This window comes from Anopheles moucheti, chromosome 2, assembly GCF_943734755.1.
Source record: "Anopheles moucheti chromosome 2, idAnoMoucSN_F20_07, whole genome shotgun sequence".
In the NCBI taxonomy this organism is placed as follows: Eukaryota; Metazoa; Arthropoda; class Insecta; order Diptera; family Culicidae; genus Anopheles; species Anopheles moucheti.
The window spans coordinates 99992901-100012592 of record NC_069140.1 but is presented as its reverse complement, the minus strand read 5'-3'; the positions used below and the strand labels follow the sequence as shown (position 1 = coordinate 100012592).

The window sequence follows — 19692 nt, the reverse complement described above, 5'->3', positions numbered from 1 at the left end:
TGAGCAATCGGTTTGTCCTCTTGCTGCTTTCAATCCAGAGAAAACAACAGTGGTCTGACGGCAATAGCACCGAGCACTGACACAAAAGAAGACAAGCAACCACCAACCAACCAACCAACCAACAGCTAAGCGCTCAGAGTTTGCTTTCTTTTTGCGAAGCTGCTTCCTCGGATGCAACAGTGGCCATTCTTCTCTTCGGTGGCCCCCTTGTTGCTGGCCATGATATTGTTTGCACTTGAGGAATACTTGCGCATGGCTGTGCTGGCTGGTGGTGTTTTCTCATTTGTATCACCCGCCTTCCGGCTGTACCACGACACTAGATCAGCCTGCGGCCACGGCTGACGATGCGATCCGGTGTGGCAAAATTGCTCTCGTCGTGTGTCGTTTAATGCTCGGTTTGCGGTGTGTTCGTCTTAATGCGTTCATTCCGACCAGGACGTCCGGGGGCCATCGTCAGCGTGTTGGCGCTCTGTGGTTGCCCGACCGCCCGATGATGACGATGAGAACGGAGGGCGGACAAAACAAAAACCGTATCTCCGGTGTTTTTTCGAACAACTGCATACAGTGGGTGTGTTGCATTTACACCTTCGTTTCACCATACGACACCCTTCCAGGAGTGCTGGAGGTTTTGGAGAGACGAGCGAAAGAAGTTTGTTTTTTGTCATGTGCAAAAAAAGGGTCATGAGCAAAACCGATCGTCGAGCGGAGGAGGAAGATTTATGGCATGGTGGTGGTGGTTAGAGTAGGCAGCAAAAATGAGGACACCAAGCGGCAAGACGATAGCGCACTCGGACGTTGTTGTTGCGTGTACAGGAGGCTAAAGCGAGACGGAGCGCCATCTGGTGGTGCGCATTAAAAGCACCACCAAGTGTCAAATCATCGTCCTGTTGCGCGTGTTGAAAGCAGCAGCGCTACTGAGAAAGAGAGAGAGAGAGAGAGAGGATGGAAAAAAAGGGATAGCAACAAACATATCCCACCCAACCCGTCCCACAGGAGGATCGGAACGAGAACAAAAGGGTGTTTTCATACGACAGAAATTAAGTGCCAGTCCTTTCAAGTGTCATTAATTCTGGGCCCTCTCACATTTTCTTTCGGACCCCGGGTGGACTAGCTTCTGCTTCTGCTCCGGACCTATTGTTTCTTTCGACTGACGGTGCGGGCCGTTTGGACGAGAACCTTCTTGTCTTCTTCGTTTTGCGGCGTGGTGGAACGCTATAAGGATGAATTATTGCGATGCTTGCGTTTTTGCGCCTTGCAAATGTGCTCGTGACGACGAAGAGCTTAATTTTCTACTCATTTTATTCTACACTGCCACTGCTACTGCTGCTCCTGCTACTGTGTGTTCATCATTTGCTAAACCTTTGCAGGATGCTCCGAAGGCGCAACACAACAGAGCACCACCGACAAAACACCTTCGGTGCAGTGAAAAAGACTTCCGGCACGTTGTTTACGGACGAGAAAAACTCACCAGAATCCAGCAACTAGAGAAGCGGGCATCCGGGACATACAACCCAATGGGGGTTGGGCAAGATAATTTAATCAACGAGTTTGTTTTGCTACACGTCTGCTATTGAAGTTTATGATTCTTGTGGCCGTCGTCTAAGCAGGGCGGGGGGGGAGTTCTTTTATTATATTGTTTTTTGCCTTTCGTACTGTGTTTCCACGGACGTATGTATCAACGGCAAGGAGTGATCTGTTGTGTACTCGTTTGTTTGCGAGTTAGTGAACCACAGCCAGGAGAGATCAGTGGCGGAATTATTTTTAAATATTAAAACAGGAAGCACCCGATTTGTGCTGCATGATGCGTAGGGTGTTGGGCTGTAGATTGCAAATTAGCTGCGGGGAGTTGTGGATAACGATTAAGTAATGTTTCATGTTGATGTTGAAATTGAACAGAGGATACATTACATTTGCATCGTAATTGTACAAATTACAACGTAACAAAAATGCATTATATATATTTAAACTATTTGAATCTTGAATTTTAAATGATTTGTATTTATTAAATGTGATAATTTAATAAAAAGTGATAAGTCCCTACCATAATTTCACCCAATACTAGAATTTTAACAAATCAAACAATGATTTAAAAAAGCTCACCGTTAATTTGTGGTACTTTTTTGCTACTTTTCCGGGACTACAACGTCAAGTCGTCTTATTTCTGTTATTTCTGACGTTTTCATTTGATCCTCTGAACCACCGGGCGCCTCCATCGGTTGTACATCATCCATTCATCTAACATTCTTATCAGCTTTCGTTTTGTAAGCACTCACCTAAGTTAATTTGTTGCAATAGAAAACATCCAAAACCCCGCCGGCTATTGCTATTGAATCAGACTGTGTACACACGGTCTCCATTACGCGGGCAGCAGCAGCAGCAAAACCAACACCAAAAAAACAAGCATCTCAACATCGCCGTCTCCATGGTCGAATGTAACGCGAGAGGAGTCATTGCTAGACATCGGTATACTGATACTGACCGCATCCTCCCCGGGTACAACGCAAGTCCACAAGTTGGTAAACATTTTCACAAAACCAAACCCAAACCATAGATCCCGGACAGGATGACATCGGTGGCTGGTTGGTGGCTCCACTATACCGTAACCCACCGACCGGACGGACACACACCCATACACTGGAAACCGTTGCGGTATTTCGCTGCAAAACACCTTCCCACTGGTGAAACGAAGGAAAAGGACAGCGGAGTAGGTGGAACGGCGGTTTATTAAGGTTTATAAATATTTGTTTCAAGCTACCGAGTCGTTCGAGAGTGATCCGTTTTGCCGTTGGAGAAGGGTTTGTTATGAACGTGCGCGGTTGTGAGATATAGCAGATTAAGAAGGGAGGAGTGGGTTTCTATCCGTTCCACTCGATCCTGGTCTTGGAGTCCTTATCGGGAGAAAGAAGTAGTTGGTGGAATGTGGGTGCGCTAGTCGATATTTTTCCACTTTCAACGTAGATCTACTATCATTGTGTGGTAGTAGTCCTCGGAAAAACAGTTTCCGCGCTAGACATCTTGCATGTGTCTGTCCTGAGCACCGTTAGCACCGGAGCAGTACATCGGTATCGGTTGATGGGAATATTCCCATGAAAAGCTGATGCTAAACGGATGGGAATTCACGATACCGTAGAGCCATTATGTTTAGCTTTATTAAAACCATCCCTTGGTTTTCGCGTGAAAAGACTCAACACAACAACGGCTGATTAATTCTGGCAGCATAGGGATGCATTGGCCGTAGGAAAACCATCTTACGCTGCGAGGCGTAACGCTCGGCGGGTTGCAATTAACTATGGAACGAACGATGTTTCAAGCGCTCTCGCAGCTGAAGCTCGAAATAAATACCATCGATTGAAGTTATTCCAAAAACGCCACATTCTACACCTGATGTAGTTCCGGTGCTGGTTCGATGTTGAAACTTCACCCTGGAGGGAAACTATTTCTCAAGCACCGCACTGCGAACAGTAATTCCCCGGAACGACCAGCTAGCTGTCCGCTAGTGGAATGTGTAGTCATATGCAGTTAACAGCAGCCATCAACGCTACATAGCCGTGCTTCGATACACTGTCACACGCGACGTTAATTGCCGACCCGTAGCCACGGTAAGCCCGGGCAATATCCATTAAACTACAAACGCCTAGTCGTTTAGACGCGCCTGGTCGTTTGCTTGGCACTTGAGGACGGATCCGGCCATCAAAGGCTTTCCGTTAAGGGCGCTGGTACGAAGGAAGCCGAACGTCTGTCTCGGCTGCCGATATCTGACAGCCGGCGGCATCACATCACTATCGAACAACGGCTCCCCAGATGCACTAGCTGGCAAAGAATGGACCCGAAACCCGAATAGGACACTTGTCGCTCATAATCCACCCCAAACTCCGAGGCGGAAGTTTGCTTAAGCGTTCCGCCACACTTACAATCCTATCAAAAAACCCGGCCGCACAGCGAGCGAGGGAGTTATCTTGCGGATGTATCTATCATGCCCGTAAGGTAAATGGCCGTTAGTGCCCGAAAATGTTGCCCCCCAAAAACATACTCTTCCTGGATGGAATGTTGGCTAATCGGTGCGATTGTGTGTATGTGTGTGGGCTAGAAAGAAGCAGGATGGGGAATGGGGCATATCTTCCGCCCAGGCCATAGGCTTAAACCGAGAAAAGTCTCCTTATGTCGGTGCTTCAAGTGGACACATTTATCGTGGATTATAGCACGTAAGAAAACCGGGCTCGAAACAGTCCGAGATTTTATCGACACCATTTTAGTACACAGCGGTGATGTTTGAGCTGTATGGCTGAGAAGGGGGGGGGGGGGGGGGGGGGGGGCGAGAGAAGACGTGCCAACTAAGCGATAAGCTGCTGTTGAAGGGTGGAAATTGGACACAATCGAGTGATAAGCATTGAGCGGAGAATTTTAACCTCTCGGACTTTGACAGCTCCGATAGCGGATGTCATTAGGTGCAGTGCAGTGAGGCATACTTTTAGGCGCATTTGTTCGTCCTTCCTCCACACGCGCGCCTCATTCCAGCAATGGCCGTATCGTAAAGTTTACAAGAGGAGAACAAATTGAAAAGGAGTTTCGTACGGCACTGTGCTTAGAATTTTGCAGATAAAATCATGCATTAGGTAAAGTAAGATTATAAAGCGTATCCCTTTCGCATGGCATAAGCAAACCTCCCAAATGTGTACCGGTTCCAATTCGCAAAATTGCTGACTGAAACAGAACAAGTCTACACGTACCCCCCCGTGTGCGGTACTGCGACTGCCGCATCAGTAGCAAACGAGTCCCCCGGGAGGCACCATAAAGATGTCGATGGCAATGCCGGGGTTGGCAGCCCTGGTTCACATTTCACGTGCCCCTAGAGGTAGGCAAGAGTTACTTTTAACTGAAGCGAAAAGTTTTTCTCACTCTCCCGTTCTCACTCTGCTTGGCCTTGGCCGGGGGGAAGTGAACGAAGCGATTGATTTTTGGGAGGAGAAACGATATTCGCCTTCCACTGTTTCCGACCAGGCGTGAAATGTGACGATGTGTAACCCTCCACCTTGCGTGATGATGGTGCTTCTCCGATAATGGAAATTGAGAGGTAAAATGCAATGGTTCGATAGTCGCTGAGGGAGTAGTAGCAGCCTTGGGAGGGAGTAAGAGAACGGGCCAAACACCGTAGGAAATGGAATGAAATTTTGCACTAAATTATGCATTTTCTTATGGCGTTTTGTCTAGTGCACGCTCCATCTACGGTCCCTGTGGGTTTTAAGAATCTTTGTGTTCAATTAGTGGTGGATTAAATAAAAATCGACCAGTCTGCATTCGGTACGGTACGGCACTGCTAATTCGCTATTTCGTTGTACTAACGAAAGGAAGCTTTACTCAAAGCGATCTACTTATTTGGCGATTTTTCATGCACGCTGAACCCCTTTTGTGCCCGCTAGTCGAAGCAAATGGCTCCATTTAAATTAAATTCCCGAAATTCCTGCTGGTGTAAAGCCATCCGGTAAAATGTAGATTGAAATTAAATAGCTGTACGAATAAATTCGACGACGTTATGTAAGCATATCGGTGGCACCTATAGCACTGGCAGGCAAGTCGTAGGAAGCCATGACCCTACCAGCCTGCTGCTCTTTAATCCGTCCCACGACAAATGGCGAGGCTTGGAAGCGTTTCTTTTATCGAAGCACTGGTGCTCCAGAATCTGCCTCCATCAGCAGGAAACAAACACAATTTAATAAGGCCAAACAAAGGGGACGAGCAGACAAAAAACCCCGGGTGCAGCATAATAACATAATCAGCACGCACTAACGGTTGTCTATTTGGTCGATGGTGTCGTCCAAAAATGGAAGGCTCCTTTTTGGGCCTTCCGATATTTCTTCTCCTTCTCGGGAAGATAAAGCCCGATGGGTTGGGGAGGGATGATGGTCGTAAAAACGAACAGTTGAAGAAATAATCCTTAAACTTTACACCGGCAGAATACTAATTTCTTGCTTAACAGTTACAATTCGGCCAGTAAAAAAGGGCAGCAGAACGTGTGTTTGTAGCCACCGGGTAGCTTTCCTTGTGGACAGGCGTGCTAAAAGAAAATCAAGCTGCAAATGATTTACTCGCGATGTAGAAAAAAGAAATATAATGATACAGTAAAGGCACGGGAAAAAGCTGTCGTTAGATGTTATGGTGAGTACGTGAAAATGGCCACTCTCCGAAACCGTTTTCGATGGATCGAAATGGAACCATTAAGGGATAAGGGGTGTTCCCCTGAATTGGGTTTCCTACTGCTTGCGACCAAACAGACACACATCATATTAACTGCCTCCCTGCCGAGTGGCTGGACATAAGAACAGGCTGGCAGCAGTTGCAAGCACATCTGTCGGAATATCATTCCGGACGGCAAGTATTGTAGCAGCAGTGACGGAAAGAAAGAGATACCGGCAGCATCAAGCAAGAAGGCAAAAGCTGTTTGGGCTGATATGTATCGCAAATTAGCCATTTCGGTTTGATTTTTCAATCACTGGCCGGAAATTCGTTCGGCAGGAAATTTGCCCATCAGGATGACATAAATTGGGTTGGCTCAAGTTTTTCGGGCACGTTCCCATCACCAGCTCTCTGGTTGACAAATGATATCCTTCAAGATCTGCTCTCGTCGCGTTGTTGGATGGTTTTTACCGATGGTTCTCACCTGTAACGAGAAAAGAAACAACAGAAAGGGGTTAGAAGTGTTTATTTGGCGATGGATCATTCAATCTTCAAACATAAATATTGTCACATTGTTACGATTTATGTGAATCTTAGATTGGTGGCGTCTTAATTATGTATCATCAACATTACATAAATATATTACCGATTTATTAAATAAGAAAAACGACTAAACGTGGACTAATATTAAAATCGCATAATTGGTTGTTGAATGTTTGTTAAACTCGCCTAAAGGTATGCAAAATATTGTTAAATTTGACACACAACCAACGAGAGCAAGGAGTTTATCGTTTTAGCCGATTGAAGCAGGCTATAAAAGTTATCCCAAAGTTAATAATTGCATACATTTAGGCTTTACAGACATGAGACTCATTAAAATGAATACGTTAAATGAATCTTCGCATTGCTGTTCCCATGTTTCGTCCGAAATATACGAATTTTCAGACTATTTATTCCATTGTCAAGTTGTTAACCACGACAACCCGATTCACGGTCGAATGTCGTTCTTCGTTTGTATCAAAATACATTGCCTTGGGGTCGAAATTCACCTGCTATGTGTTTAGATGTACCTCTTGTTTTGTGGTTAGAATCGTCAAGAGTTGTTCAAACTATTTCGCCATAGCATTCGTTTAGGTTGGGGTAAAATAAATGGCTCGTCCAATGCAAAAATCTAAAAACCCTAACCAACAGCCGTAAATATCCGTCTAAAAAAATGATCATCAGCTGAAACTTTAAGCAGTGCAGCAATATTACCGGATTGCTTTTCTCCAACGGAGGAAGCATCAAAGGGCGAAAGTTTCCTGTTCGTTTGGTCCATTTGCGGTTTGGGTTGTACGTGTGTGTGGTGCGAGTTCCAATTCCAAACCCCAAAACGATCGTATTGCCAAGAATCACACACAAAATCCTATGCAACCGCAATCATATGATGCATCCTGAGAGTGTGTGTTCCGGGTTGTTATGCTATCCGAACAATCGAACGCATGCAGGAGGCCATTCGCTTCGCCAAAAAAACAACCAATGGGGAAACTTTCCTGATCGAAAGGCTATGGAAACACACAGAATTTGAGTATGTTATCATGTTAAGTGATAACTTAACTTTGTTTTATTTTTTTCAGCGTTATCATTATCTACCAACTGTAGGGTGTAAAACTCGCTGGCCTTTCATATTACCACCACAATCGAGCACGTCCGGCCCAGGAAATGATGCAATTTGTCGACAATTTATTGTGTGTGAAATATTTTACGAGAGCTGCATCTCATCATCATCATCATCATCATCAGCAGCATTATTGGCATTGCCACCGCCATTGAGCACTATCAATTTGTGGCTCCGATGGCTAAAGAGAGTGGAAAAAATAAATAAATCCTCACAGCTCACACACACACACTCTCGATACAGAGGCGAACCGAGAGGCATTATTCGACCGAGCGGTGGTTGCCCGATATTGAAGGATTACAACTAGCCCGATACCGATCGATTGCATTACGGATGAAGTAAATCGAAATTCCCATCTGCATGAGGCAGGGAAAGCCCTCGAAAAGCATCATCCCTCGATGAACCGTTCTCATCGAACCCTATCCAATTATTATCAGGCTTTCCCATGTTCATAGTTCTCAATTAATATGGCTTGGTGTGGTATGATTTTTTTTTTGCAACGTTTGGACACCGTTGTTCACGACCCAGCCTCGGTCTCGAGCGGCAGCCGGGCAGGCGGCTTATCTTCTTTTTCTGTGCTCCAAAACCAGGCGTTCTAGCTCTTTTCTCGATCAACATTCCCCGCTTTGGGCAGCAGAACGAGGCAGAGCGGCGATAAAAAAACGTTTTCCACTAAATTTGTCTAATTGATGAAATTTTCCAAAGATATAAATCAAAATTTTCCAATTAAAATTTTCATTATGATTTATTGCACCGTTCCGTTCCGGGTTTTGCGAGGTGAGCCCGTAAATGGCGGCCCACATGTGTGAAAGTATACAGGCGCGCGTATCCACAGGCACGGTATCCCAAAATGAACCCCTTTTTGGCATCGATTAAGCGTACGTAAAAGGAGTAGAGTCCAATGCAGGTCCTTTCACTTTTTGCCAGCGATTACTCGAGTAACCCGGCGTCCATTCTTTTTGTTTTGTTGTGGTGCCTTCCTTCACGAAAGGCCACACTGGCTGGAAGGGCTTACACCATTCATAACTGGCTTTGCGAGATGTTATTGAACGAATAGAGGGGCAGTGGTACTGCTTGATCCAGTGGTGTAATGTCGGACTGTGTTGTAAATTGATTAGATGAAACGAATGAAACAGATAATACTGTTGTACATCTCGTTGCGAATGTGTTTTAATAGGTGCAAAGTGTACTAACTGTCGCCTGAATGATTTAAGTAGTTTCGTGAATGTAAATTCGACATCGTTGAAAGAATTGCATACTTTGGGGCGCAACCGCAAACAACAAATGTTAGCATAAATTTAGGCGCAGTTGACAGAAATTGACGAGCTGTGCGAGTTGCTTTCTAACTAGTACGGATCCTAATGTTATAATGGTGAAGCAATGTTTTTTTGGCCATTTTTTTTTGGCAGGGAGTTTTCTCAACCGAAACCCAGTTGCGGGACCAATTTATTGCTGAGAAAGTAAACCAACGCAACACACAAGTTCGGTAATAAAATGACCATAATTTATGTTGCGTTTCGCATCTCCGCCAGTTTAGAGGTAACATGTGCTCGAGTTTGGTCGGGTTGGGCAGATTGAAGCTGCCAGAGCAGAGTGCTGCAGGGATGCATGCGGACACCAAACCCCGGGTTGGAATTAATAGGATAAGTTCCTAGCTTAAGCTTTGATTCTGTCCACTGTGATCTCGTACTTTTCCTGTCCTGTCTTTGAAGCGGTGGTGGTTGCCTGCAAAGAAGCTTTCCATCCCACGAACACGCTTCAAACGCTTCCTGTTTTTCTGTGCGCCACACAGCGCAGCGAGAAACCCGGCACAAGTTGGGGCAACCCCTGAAATTACATTACGGATGCAACCTCACCAGTTTTTGAAGGTTTTAGCTAAAAGTTTATTCCACTTTTTCATGCCACCGTTTTGCACCATCACTCCGGAGGAGGAGGAAGTGGTTTGCAAGCATAATTGCATAGTTTTGGACGACCACAAATTTTGGGGTGGGACAAAAAGGATTACGGATTGTAATCGGAGGTGAGAAATTTAGTAGCTCGAACCGCACAGCACGAACGGGGAGTCATTCTCGCTCCCTAATTCACCACCACCCACCAACGTGATGAGCATGAATGTTTTATTGGGCTGTTTTTCTTACCGTTGCAGCGCGATCCCCAGCTGGGCGCTTTCGTGAGTGACTTTTATCGCATAAAAGTGGTTCGCTAACAAAATAAAAAAAAAAAGTATGCTTCCCCCCCATAACAAGGGCGGTGTGCGCTTTTTCCGTGCGGAAAAACATTATTCACCGCTGTGGCTCAAAAGCGATCAAAACTGTTCGGCGAATCTCTATAAGCGCATTATAACTTTGCCACACATGATCATAAATCTTTGCGGGCATGTTCGTTGCATGCATAAGGCGAAATCATCCACACACACGCGCGTCTGAGCAATCGATTGCAAGAAAAATGCATACCTTAAGGAAAAGCAACGAGCAAAAAGGGAAATCTTTCCCTTTCGAGTTCCGCAACCGATCCGTGGAACTATTTTCTTTCCCAAGGTAGGAGAGGTATTGTTTTCCGAAAGCGCATCATTCATTCCATCTTTTTTTTGGTTCTTTCAAACATCCACTCACACACACACACGCTTACTCACCACCGCTGCATTGCTGCAGGGCTTGCATAGAAAATAAATTTAAAACTTTCCTTCACGCCTGTCGATTTTCTCCACGCCTTGAAGGTATTGCTTTTTTCTTTTCTTTCCTTTCGTCGTCGTACCCGAACAAAACGGGCATCCTGCGCTGTTTGTGCCGTCTTCTGTTTTTTTCTGTTCCACTTCCTCATTCCGCTGCCGCTTGACCAAACTTCCTAACCCCAAAGCGCCAAAGAGGGCCCTTTCAACCCTTTCTCGGGAAGGCCAAATGGGCCAACAACAAGAAAGAAAGAAAAAAAAACGGGCGAAACAAAATGGCGTGAAGAATGCTTTTGTCTGAGTGCCGATAGTTTGAACGGAAGTAAAAGTTCACCGGTAACGGTGTACTATTTAACCGAAAGCTTTCCATCCCGAAACCGTTCAGCACCCTGCGAGCGAAAACGGGCTGAGTGTGGCCGGAAATATAGCAAGAGTTCTGCGGATTCACCCCCAGAACCGCACACATTCGTCTGCGTTTCGGTTTTTGGGGGAAAAAGAAATCGATGCAGGAAAAATGGCAAACTTATGCTTATGCGCTCTTTTGGTGCGTTTTCCGAAGGGTGTGTGCTGCAGTTTTGTGCAATCTTTATTTTTCACACTCCCAGACACGCTTAACCACGCTGCTGCTGGTTGAAGTTGCTGCGGCGTTCGTTGCACTAAAGAGCTGTCGAGGAGGCAAAACGAACGATCATTGCTTCTTTGCCGGTTTGCGTAAGAATTGTTGGAGGCGATCTTTAAGAACAGCAATCTAACACTTCACACTTCTTCCAATGTTAGAACCCCCGATCCGGTGTTCTGACCGGTTGTGAGTACCGGTGCCGCGCACAAGCCTCGGGGCCGAAGTTTTTAATCTAAAAACTGTTGCGATTTCCAAATTCGAAAACTTCCCTATTTTCTCGGGCTCTATGATCGTTCCGTCTCGGTGTGGCAAGGGAACTTTCAACCAGTCCCCGGCTGGATGGAAGATGTGGTCGAAGCGGTGATGGAAGGTCTTTATTACAACCCGTGAGCCGAGCAACAGAAGTTTGCGAAAGAACAATTTATGGAAGTAATTGTAAAATTTATATCTCTCTTGTTTTTGCTGGGCAAGTTTTTGTGGGCAAGAGGGTTCCGTTTTCCGTATCGAGCTTATTTTTTCGAGCTGCTCTTCTTAGTTTATTGGAGACTTTTCGCTACGGATCAAGCACCACATCAAGGCGCAGGATGGATGGGTTATATTGTAATACAACCGATCGATGCTATAAAACAAGATTGTGTTATGCGCCTGAAAGGTAGACTCGAACGCAATACATCCTTACACAGTGGTAGTTATTTTCGGAAAATTCAATACGATTTAATCTCCAATTAAAGTAAATGATTGGACATGGCAAAAACGAACAAGGACTTCCCAACCACTACCCTATTGGGAAGGTGTTTTCCATACACAAAAAACAACGCCTGGCAGTAAAGGTGCCCACAGACAGTTCAAATGCACTTTTATTTCCATTTCCTGCATTGCAGACACAAGAAAAAGGTAAGCCAAACCCCGTACGTGGTGTATGGCGGGGAACAAAAAGGTCAGCAAAGGTTGCAAAGCGCACCGTACCGTGGCGTCGGTGGAAAACACACATTAAAAGAAATTACTTCTAATTATACGTATCCCGATTTAATTTATGGGCACGAACATGGTACGAACACACCAACCGGAAACCGGGATGAATCTTTCCCCTTTTTGCTTGACGTGAAGTAATTTATTGCGCAATCCTGCTGTTGGTTTACGCTCGCAAGCAGCTTACATGCACACGCAAGCACACACTTGGTAGCGATGGGGGTTGCATCCTGTTTGTTCCATGCTAGCTGCTTCGGCTGGGAAACTAGCTGCTGATAATTTAGCGCGAAAAGAGTATAAAATCACTTCCACAACACTTTTCTTCGTCCCACGGATGGACCTGGGTTTTGCACTCGGAAACCCGAATCCCCGAAAACCGGATTAATTGGAAAGCAACATAATGGGAAGTTTTGAGAAGCTTTCCTAAATCGGGTGTATCGCTCAAGTGCAGTTTCACATCCGGTGCAGTTTTCGGCGGCAGACAAATGGAAGAACTTGCTATCTTTATGAAGCGTCACGGGGCTATGTTTGTTCGTTGTTCATCGGCAGCTGTGAAGAGCTGTCTGCCACTACCTTACAGCACTGTTCACAACAGCCATAAAATCAAGTGCAACTTTCAACACATTTCAACTTTCGCATTTGTTTCGCGTGTGTTGCTGTGGCAGTGCCCATGCTGTTTGGCAAACCATCAAAAACCATGTTTTGCTAGCTCGTTAGCTCATCGCGGGAGTGGAGCTGTGTGCATGCAAAATGTTCGCATCGGATCAACTCACACTGGCCCCTTGCCGAGTTTTGTAGTGTAAGAAGTGTGAACGCAGCCAGGCGAGACGGAGTACCCCGTCTTGCCGAGGCAAATAATGCACTCGCGAGCGGATTCTTCGGCGGTAGTCGCATCGACAGAAAGCACACGTAAAGTGATTAATTGCTGATGTGGAGTGTGTTTAGATAAACTCATCACGTACTCATCCGTGGCGTGAGATGAGCCGGTGGTAGATGGCAAGCAGAAATTCCACTGTCCCCCATTTGTCGAGCCAAAACCCCCTTTTTGTTCAGGCACTTAACCAGATCCTAGCTGTCATCGCACACCGTCCCAGGTGAAAGTGTTGCATGGAAAGTATTTTGATGGCTTTTAAATGACTTTACAGATAAACCATAAAATAATCTTCCCATCTGTGGTGCATAAAACGGGAACAGTCTAACAGCCTGAAAGCGTGTCTTATCGATAGTGACCATCGTGGTGGCCCACCACCATCCTACTAACCGTGTGGGCAATGTGCGGAGATGAATGTTCACATATGGAAGCAAATTTTGAAAACATCCTCACGTACACCGGGGTTGCCCTCGGTCGACTGGTCAGGAATGGTATGCCACAGTCAAGTGACCAGTAAAATGTCCTGCCCTCTCCAAGCGCATGCACACAGCCAGATACATGAGAGGCATGGCTACAATTTAATTATATATTCATGAATTTTATGCGACAATGAACTTAACGAAACTACGCCATAAGCCATGCTGCTGGGTGGTCGCCCATCTCGAGAGGCTATTAGTTGAGGTTTGGTACCGAACACCGGACCGTGCTGCAATAGGGACGCAGCTGTGCTGTAGAATCAAGGCGTCGATTTCTACGTTGTGTGATGACTCAATCGGCCATAGCCATGACACACGGGCACGGAAGGATGGAGTAACCATCGGACGACAAAGATGGCCACTTCCGGCAGTTGTATTGGGTTGCATACATTAGAATAAATTTGGCTCGTTCATATCTGGTGAGCCGGGTTCGATGGCGTGATAGCACCGGTGTATAATACGGAGACGATTCAAAAGGAATACCGTCTGGAGTGTGTTTGTTCAAAAGGTGTGTTATTGATTTGTGCTCATGGAACGAAAACAATTCTTAAAATTCAACTACAATGTAATTTAAGAGCTTTTGATACCCTCACTTTATGGATATTGGATTTTTGCTACTGTGTTCTATTAATGTATTGCAGTGTCGTCAAAGACACATCGCAGTGAAAGAGAATATGGTTCAATAATTGTCTAAAAAATCGCTAATACCTGTCATCCCGCGTCTGACGACGGTTGGAAGCCAAATTATTGGCATTTAGCGCTCTTTTTCCTCCTCCAACACCAATAAGCAGAGGTTAGAATAAATTAGGCCAAGGGGTGAAAAGGATTTCAGCCGTTCGTTTAGTAAGAGGATCATATAATCGCTTACCCATAACCCATCCAGCCGTCCGTCAATCAACTTGTTAAGAAATTATTTGATATTGAAGTTTACCTGGAAGGGAAAAAATACACAAAAAATGGGATAAGTTTAAACTCATGAATAAATTCAGTAGAAGAAAGAGTGTTAAATTTTTTTTGAAGAAATGTGATCAATCACACTGTGTGTACTCAGTGTAAGGATGACTTAAAAAAGGCACAACCGTCAAACGGTGCGTTGTACTGCCCAAAATAAACCGACCTCTCTTCTGTGAGATATATGGTGGGACAGCGTTGTTGTTTAGGAAATAATAAAAATAAAGGAGCTATAAATTTGACTAATTAAAAATACTTTACCGGTGGCGGTACTATTGAGAGATAGAAACGTAACGGATGTCCCGTGCTTGTCTACTTTCCCCACAGATGTCACTACGGATGCGAGAAGAAGACCACTGGACCACTTGGAGGTGAATTAGTGTCCGATAAGTAGCGTCGTTTATGCGTGGCACAGTTTTACAGCCACCCGAAATGGACGTTCGGTTTACTAATTAAGTGAGTTCACTCCCGGGTGGGGATAATGAGAGTTCACGGTTTGATTCATCCTGTTTGTGAGGACAGGTGAGTGAATGTGAGTGCGAAAATAAATTGTCAAAAATAACAATTTAATTCATGCTCGCCATACAAAGCAACCAATGCGCGTCCAATGAGCGTGAAATTAAAGCTCGGCAGAAAAATGGCTTCCCCGGAGAGCAAAAAACGCGATTTAAGACATCGGAAAGAAAGCAAAAGAATTAAAGCCATTCCTCCAAACGTATTCATTGCGGTGGTAATTGAGCACCCAAAGAGCTAGGCCCGTTTTGACCACTTAACCTCAAACCTATCCCAGACCTACGGCCCGGGTCGGGGTCTTATCACCCTCACCGTTTGACATTTGTCTTTTCTCCGCAAAATCAACACTCCGTTCTTATCGGCACAAACGTCATCGTTGTTGCCGGGGCTTAAAACCCACCCATCAGGGAGGCTCTTTTGTTCGTTCGCTGATCCTTGGTGAGAAATTTATATTCACAACAATCGGACCACCGTTCCCGCCAGAAAAGATTGCCAAAACTCTGGCCGAGCCTCCGTACAGAAGGATACACTAATTTTGTGGTGCACCCTCTCCCTCTCTCTCTCTCTCTCTACCCTAATCGGTCACCCTCACCGTGAGCGTCTTGAACCGACACGGGGTGGATTGTACCACCCTTCCAGCGCGCTGTGTGTATCATGGGTTCTTTATGGTTTTGTTCAAGCTAGCCGCAATTTGGACACAAATTGCTGACCCTTTTTTATATTTCGTGTACCATCCCATCCTGCACACGGAGCGCAGCCACATGCAATACCGACAGCCGTCCAACTATCCAAGGCTTCCAAAGGCGTGCCTCTGGATCCCCGTTCGTTTCGTTTTGTTTTTATCTCTTCATTAAAATATTTTTCTCACAATCAACCCAAATCCGTCCGAATTTGTCGAGCCCAGTCGCCGGTCTGCAGGAACTGTGTGCGGTTAAGGCTTTCGCTTCCACCGGCCGGTATTTGTAGCCTTCTTGTGTTTCTGTTGTTCTTTTTCTCTCAACCGAGACTAATTTTGATCCTGTCTCGCATCGTCTCATCTCATCGCATCTTGGAAGGACGCGACCGGAACGCGCGTACTCCGGCGGGTGTACTCCGCCGGGACGGGGGAGGACATTCTGCTGTCACATTTTTGTATCCTTCAGAAGCTTCAAAGGAACAGAACGGAGCAAAAAAAAAACCAACTCCCAGCACCGTCGGCAATTGATGGAGGCGCAGAAGACAGAGAAGAAAAAATAGCTCGACTAATAAAAACGAAAACGGAAGAAAATCCCTGGATTATGTTGTCGGAAGATGAGCACCTCGTCGTCAGCGGGGATGAGAGGAACAGTGTGGCGCTCTACATTTTTTCCCCCGTCCCACAGTCCCGTAACGATTATCTTCTGGCACCAAGATTGGGATAGATTTGGTCGGGATTTTTTTGTGTTCCGTCGGTACGATTCTAGCGTTTCTTAGGATGAATCTACACACTTTTTCTTGGGCGACCGTATGGCAGGCCGACAGTGGTTGCTATCTGACAGGTGAAAGAGACAGGACGCAAGATTACGGTAGTCTTTATGAGTGGCTTTCCCATTCCCGTTTGCTGTGGGACTTCAGTGACCGTTTTGGTTTTTGTTTTTTCCCCGTGCCTCAAATACTTGTCAAGGACAATCGACCTTCTTTCTTACGGGGAGTGAGGACCTTTGTTTTCTCCATCCCACAACTTCGTTTGTTTGTTGATGAATATAAATGAACCATGCGAAGGGCAGAAGGACATTCACATTCTGCCAAATCCCCCGTCATATAATATTGATCGAAAATTGGAATCTTAAAAATGATACGCCACAATTTATGCAAACACCGTATTACCGCATCGATGGCACGACGAGTAACTTTATCGCCTTATCGCACATACATACGCACATCATCAGTCCGAAAAAAGGATTCGAGCAAAATAGAGAAAGAAGCAATCGCCGGTGGTGTGGTGTAAATTGCTTTTCCAATCAAACCAGTTTGGTGTTCGAGGTGCAAACATTCGCAGGTTGCAGCTGCCTACCTTTACCGCTGATGATCGTTTGATGGTGATGAGGCAAATCCTTAAATCTTTCGCTTCCGTGCAAATCGCTCCCGGCTCCCGGGAAATGGGCATGAAGCGATGGGGTTAAGCCATTGGCGGTTTGTCGAAAAATTTCAATCATCATCAGAGACGCCTTCGAAGGAAGAAATTGTTGTTTTGCCAAGATTTCTTATCGATGCGCATTGACACCGGAAATGAAAGAGGATGCAAATTGACACTTACGATGCATGAAGAGCGCTTCGAAAATAGTTGTCTTGGCGAACGGGGACGAAAAAACAAAAACAGCTTTACTGAATCTTCTAGTAAGGAGCCTAAAGTTATGCAATTCGGAAGACAATCTATCCCTTTTTTGGTTTTAAAATGTTTGCAATACCAACATCAACTCTTACATAGCGGCGACCTCCCCCCACTGTCTCTTCGCTGTTATCCAATTACGTTCCAAGCTTGTATCCGACCGAGTCAGCTTGTTTTGCTTCATCACAAATGCAATGACTCTCGTCCAACCTTCACACCGGCACAGAAGAAATCACGGAAAAACAATACGATTCGAACATCTTTCTCCGCCCATCCATCCGTTCGCAACGCAAGGCAAAAACGGCACGGCGCAGGGAGTGATTGAATTGCATCCAATTATGCGACGCCCATTATGTTGCAACCTCAGCGAAAGGTTGTGCGAAAATCCCAGGATGAAACACCGCCCCCGAAGGCCTTTGTTTCGCAACCCTCATCACCTTCGCCAAGGCACTCATCGGCAGGGCGGAGAGCGCACCCACGGGGTGTGGTCATCCGAAGAGGAAGGAACAAAACAGAAAAAAAACACAGAGGACCACACATAAACATTGATTTAGTCTGCATCGGGTTTTGTTTTCCGTTCGACGATGAATCAAATCGAGGGCCGTGAGGTACCGGGGAGGTTGGGGAGGGTCGGAAATGAAAATGATGATGAAAAAATGTGGCCATCGGGGAATGGATGATGGAAATTTCACGCAATCCAATTCGGTTTTTCGTAACCTCATCTCTGTTAGGGCACTTTGCTCGCCGTTGTCTTCATTTGTGCCTGTGTCTTATCTTACCCACACAATAGGAGCTAGGCCTTTTGCTGGATATGGTGTCGATGTTTCCCCCGTCTGTAGGCCCGTGAACCCGATCCCAAGTCATCGTCCGTTTTACTGCATTAGATTCTCATTCTAATTTTCCACCGGCTCGTAGTGTTGTTGGGCAAAGGGCCGTTTCGTGTCCTGTGTGTGTGGCTGTGCTTTCAGGGTCGTGTCAAAACGAAATGTTTGTGCAGCAATTAGGGGCTGGTGGACAGAGGAAGTCATCACTGGGAAAGCCATTCATTTACCCTTAACGGTCATGTTATTGTTGGATCAACACCCAGGAGACCCGGAGAGAGCTGGCTTCGGGCTTGTTGCAGTACTCGACAGCACGCCGAGAACAGGGGACGGCAAGGGAGATGTGGATGTCCGCCAAGAGCCATCGTACAGGAAGCAACATTCTGCACCGGTTCATGTCATCTAATAAGGGTGTCTAAGATGTTGCGGTTCCTCCGCTAAGCCAATTGCTTGAAGGAAAGGGAAGTCGCTTCGCAAGTACATAACAGGAAAGTACCAGGAGAAGGAACCGAAAATAACAACACCAACGACAACACATCTATTGCGAGCTGTTGTTGCGGGAGGAAAATATGAGAACCGGGTGAAGGTATTAATGAGGCCCGAGTGCTCATGGTTCCCGAGTTCGTTTGTGTTGGCTTGGAAAAATCATATTTGTCTTTATTATTTTCCTAGTTATCAAAGCACTGCCATCCCCACAGTTCATTTGCAGCAACCGGTGGTAGTGTACGTACGAGTTGCGTGACACGGTAAACGATGCTTTGCCCCGTGTGCCAGCAGACAACGTTCGCTGCAGCACTTGCCTGCATTTAGGCGCTCCACACACACGTACGGACATACGAGCTGACGGGTTGTGTTAGCGCAACAAAGATAATCGCTTCCCACCCCTCATGTGCCCGCTGTGTGTGCCCACCATCAAATTGCCCCGTGTTGAAGCGAACATTTCACCAGATTTAATATTCAGCTCGAAAATATACTTCACTCAGCATCGGTCCACTACCGTGTTGGGGCTCTCTACTCATGCACATATGCAATCAAATTTTATGCTCCGCCTGGCAGCGTGGTTATTCTTGATGGGTTCATAGAAGGGGCGGAGTTGGGAGGAGGGATGGGCATCGGGGTTGAAGATAAAACCACATCGCTTCCAATTGTCAGTTCGTCTTGCGTCGGTGTACAAGATCGCACAAACAAACACTCCCATCCTGCCTGCACGGGAAAGGTAAGTGGCCGTGGCTAATGTGAAGCGAGTCAGCATCCGGTTTTGGATGCAGCAGAATAGTCGTCGTCGTCATCGCCGTCGCCTGGTGACACTTTCCTGTCCTGTCAGAGTGTGCAGTGATTGGCAACAGAGTATAATCATTAAAGGATTAGATTATCATTTCGAAAACACATGGAGCGCATGTGAACAGGTCGGTCAGGTTGGCCTGTTAGATGTACTCTCGAGGACTCGGGCTGGACAGCTTCTGACCAACTCTGGACGGTTGGGGTTTTGGGACAAAACTTCTAGACAGGTGCAAGTGGGACAGTTTTTAATCCAACCGTCGGCAAAGTTCGTTCCATGGAAGCGTACGCCAGGGTACGAGGAGTGCCCTTGCATCCTTCTTGCATACGTACCGAATCTCGGAACCTGAT

The 19692-nt window shown here is 46.0% G+C and overlaps 1 protein-coding gene across 7 annotated transcripts in view; it reads right to left on the bottom strand.

Moving 5' to 3' along the window:
* The window catches only part of LOC128299299 (protein muscleblind), a 235576-nt gene that overhangs the window by 44875 nt on the left and 171009 nt on the right, over positions 1-19692 (bottom strand). The window contains exon 2 of one of the 7 annotated variants that reach the window (XM_053035216.1): positions 6542-6655. The exons of the other annotated variants lie outside the window; for them this stretch is intronic. Within the exon in view, the coding sequence (XP_052891176.1) occupies positions 6572-6655 (84 nt within the window). The 3' untranslated portion in view covers positions 6542-6571. Of the gene's footprint in view, positions 1-6541; positions 6656-19692 lie in introns of those variants that run through there. 7 annotated transcript variants of the gene reach the window in all.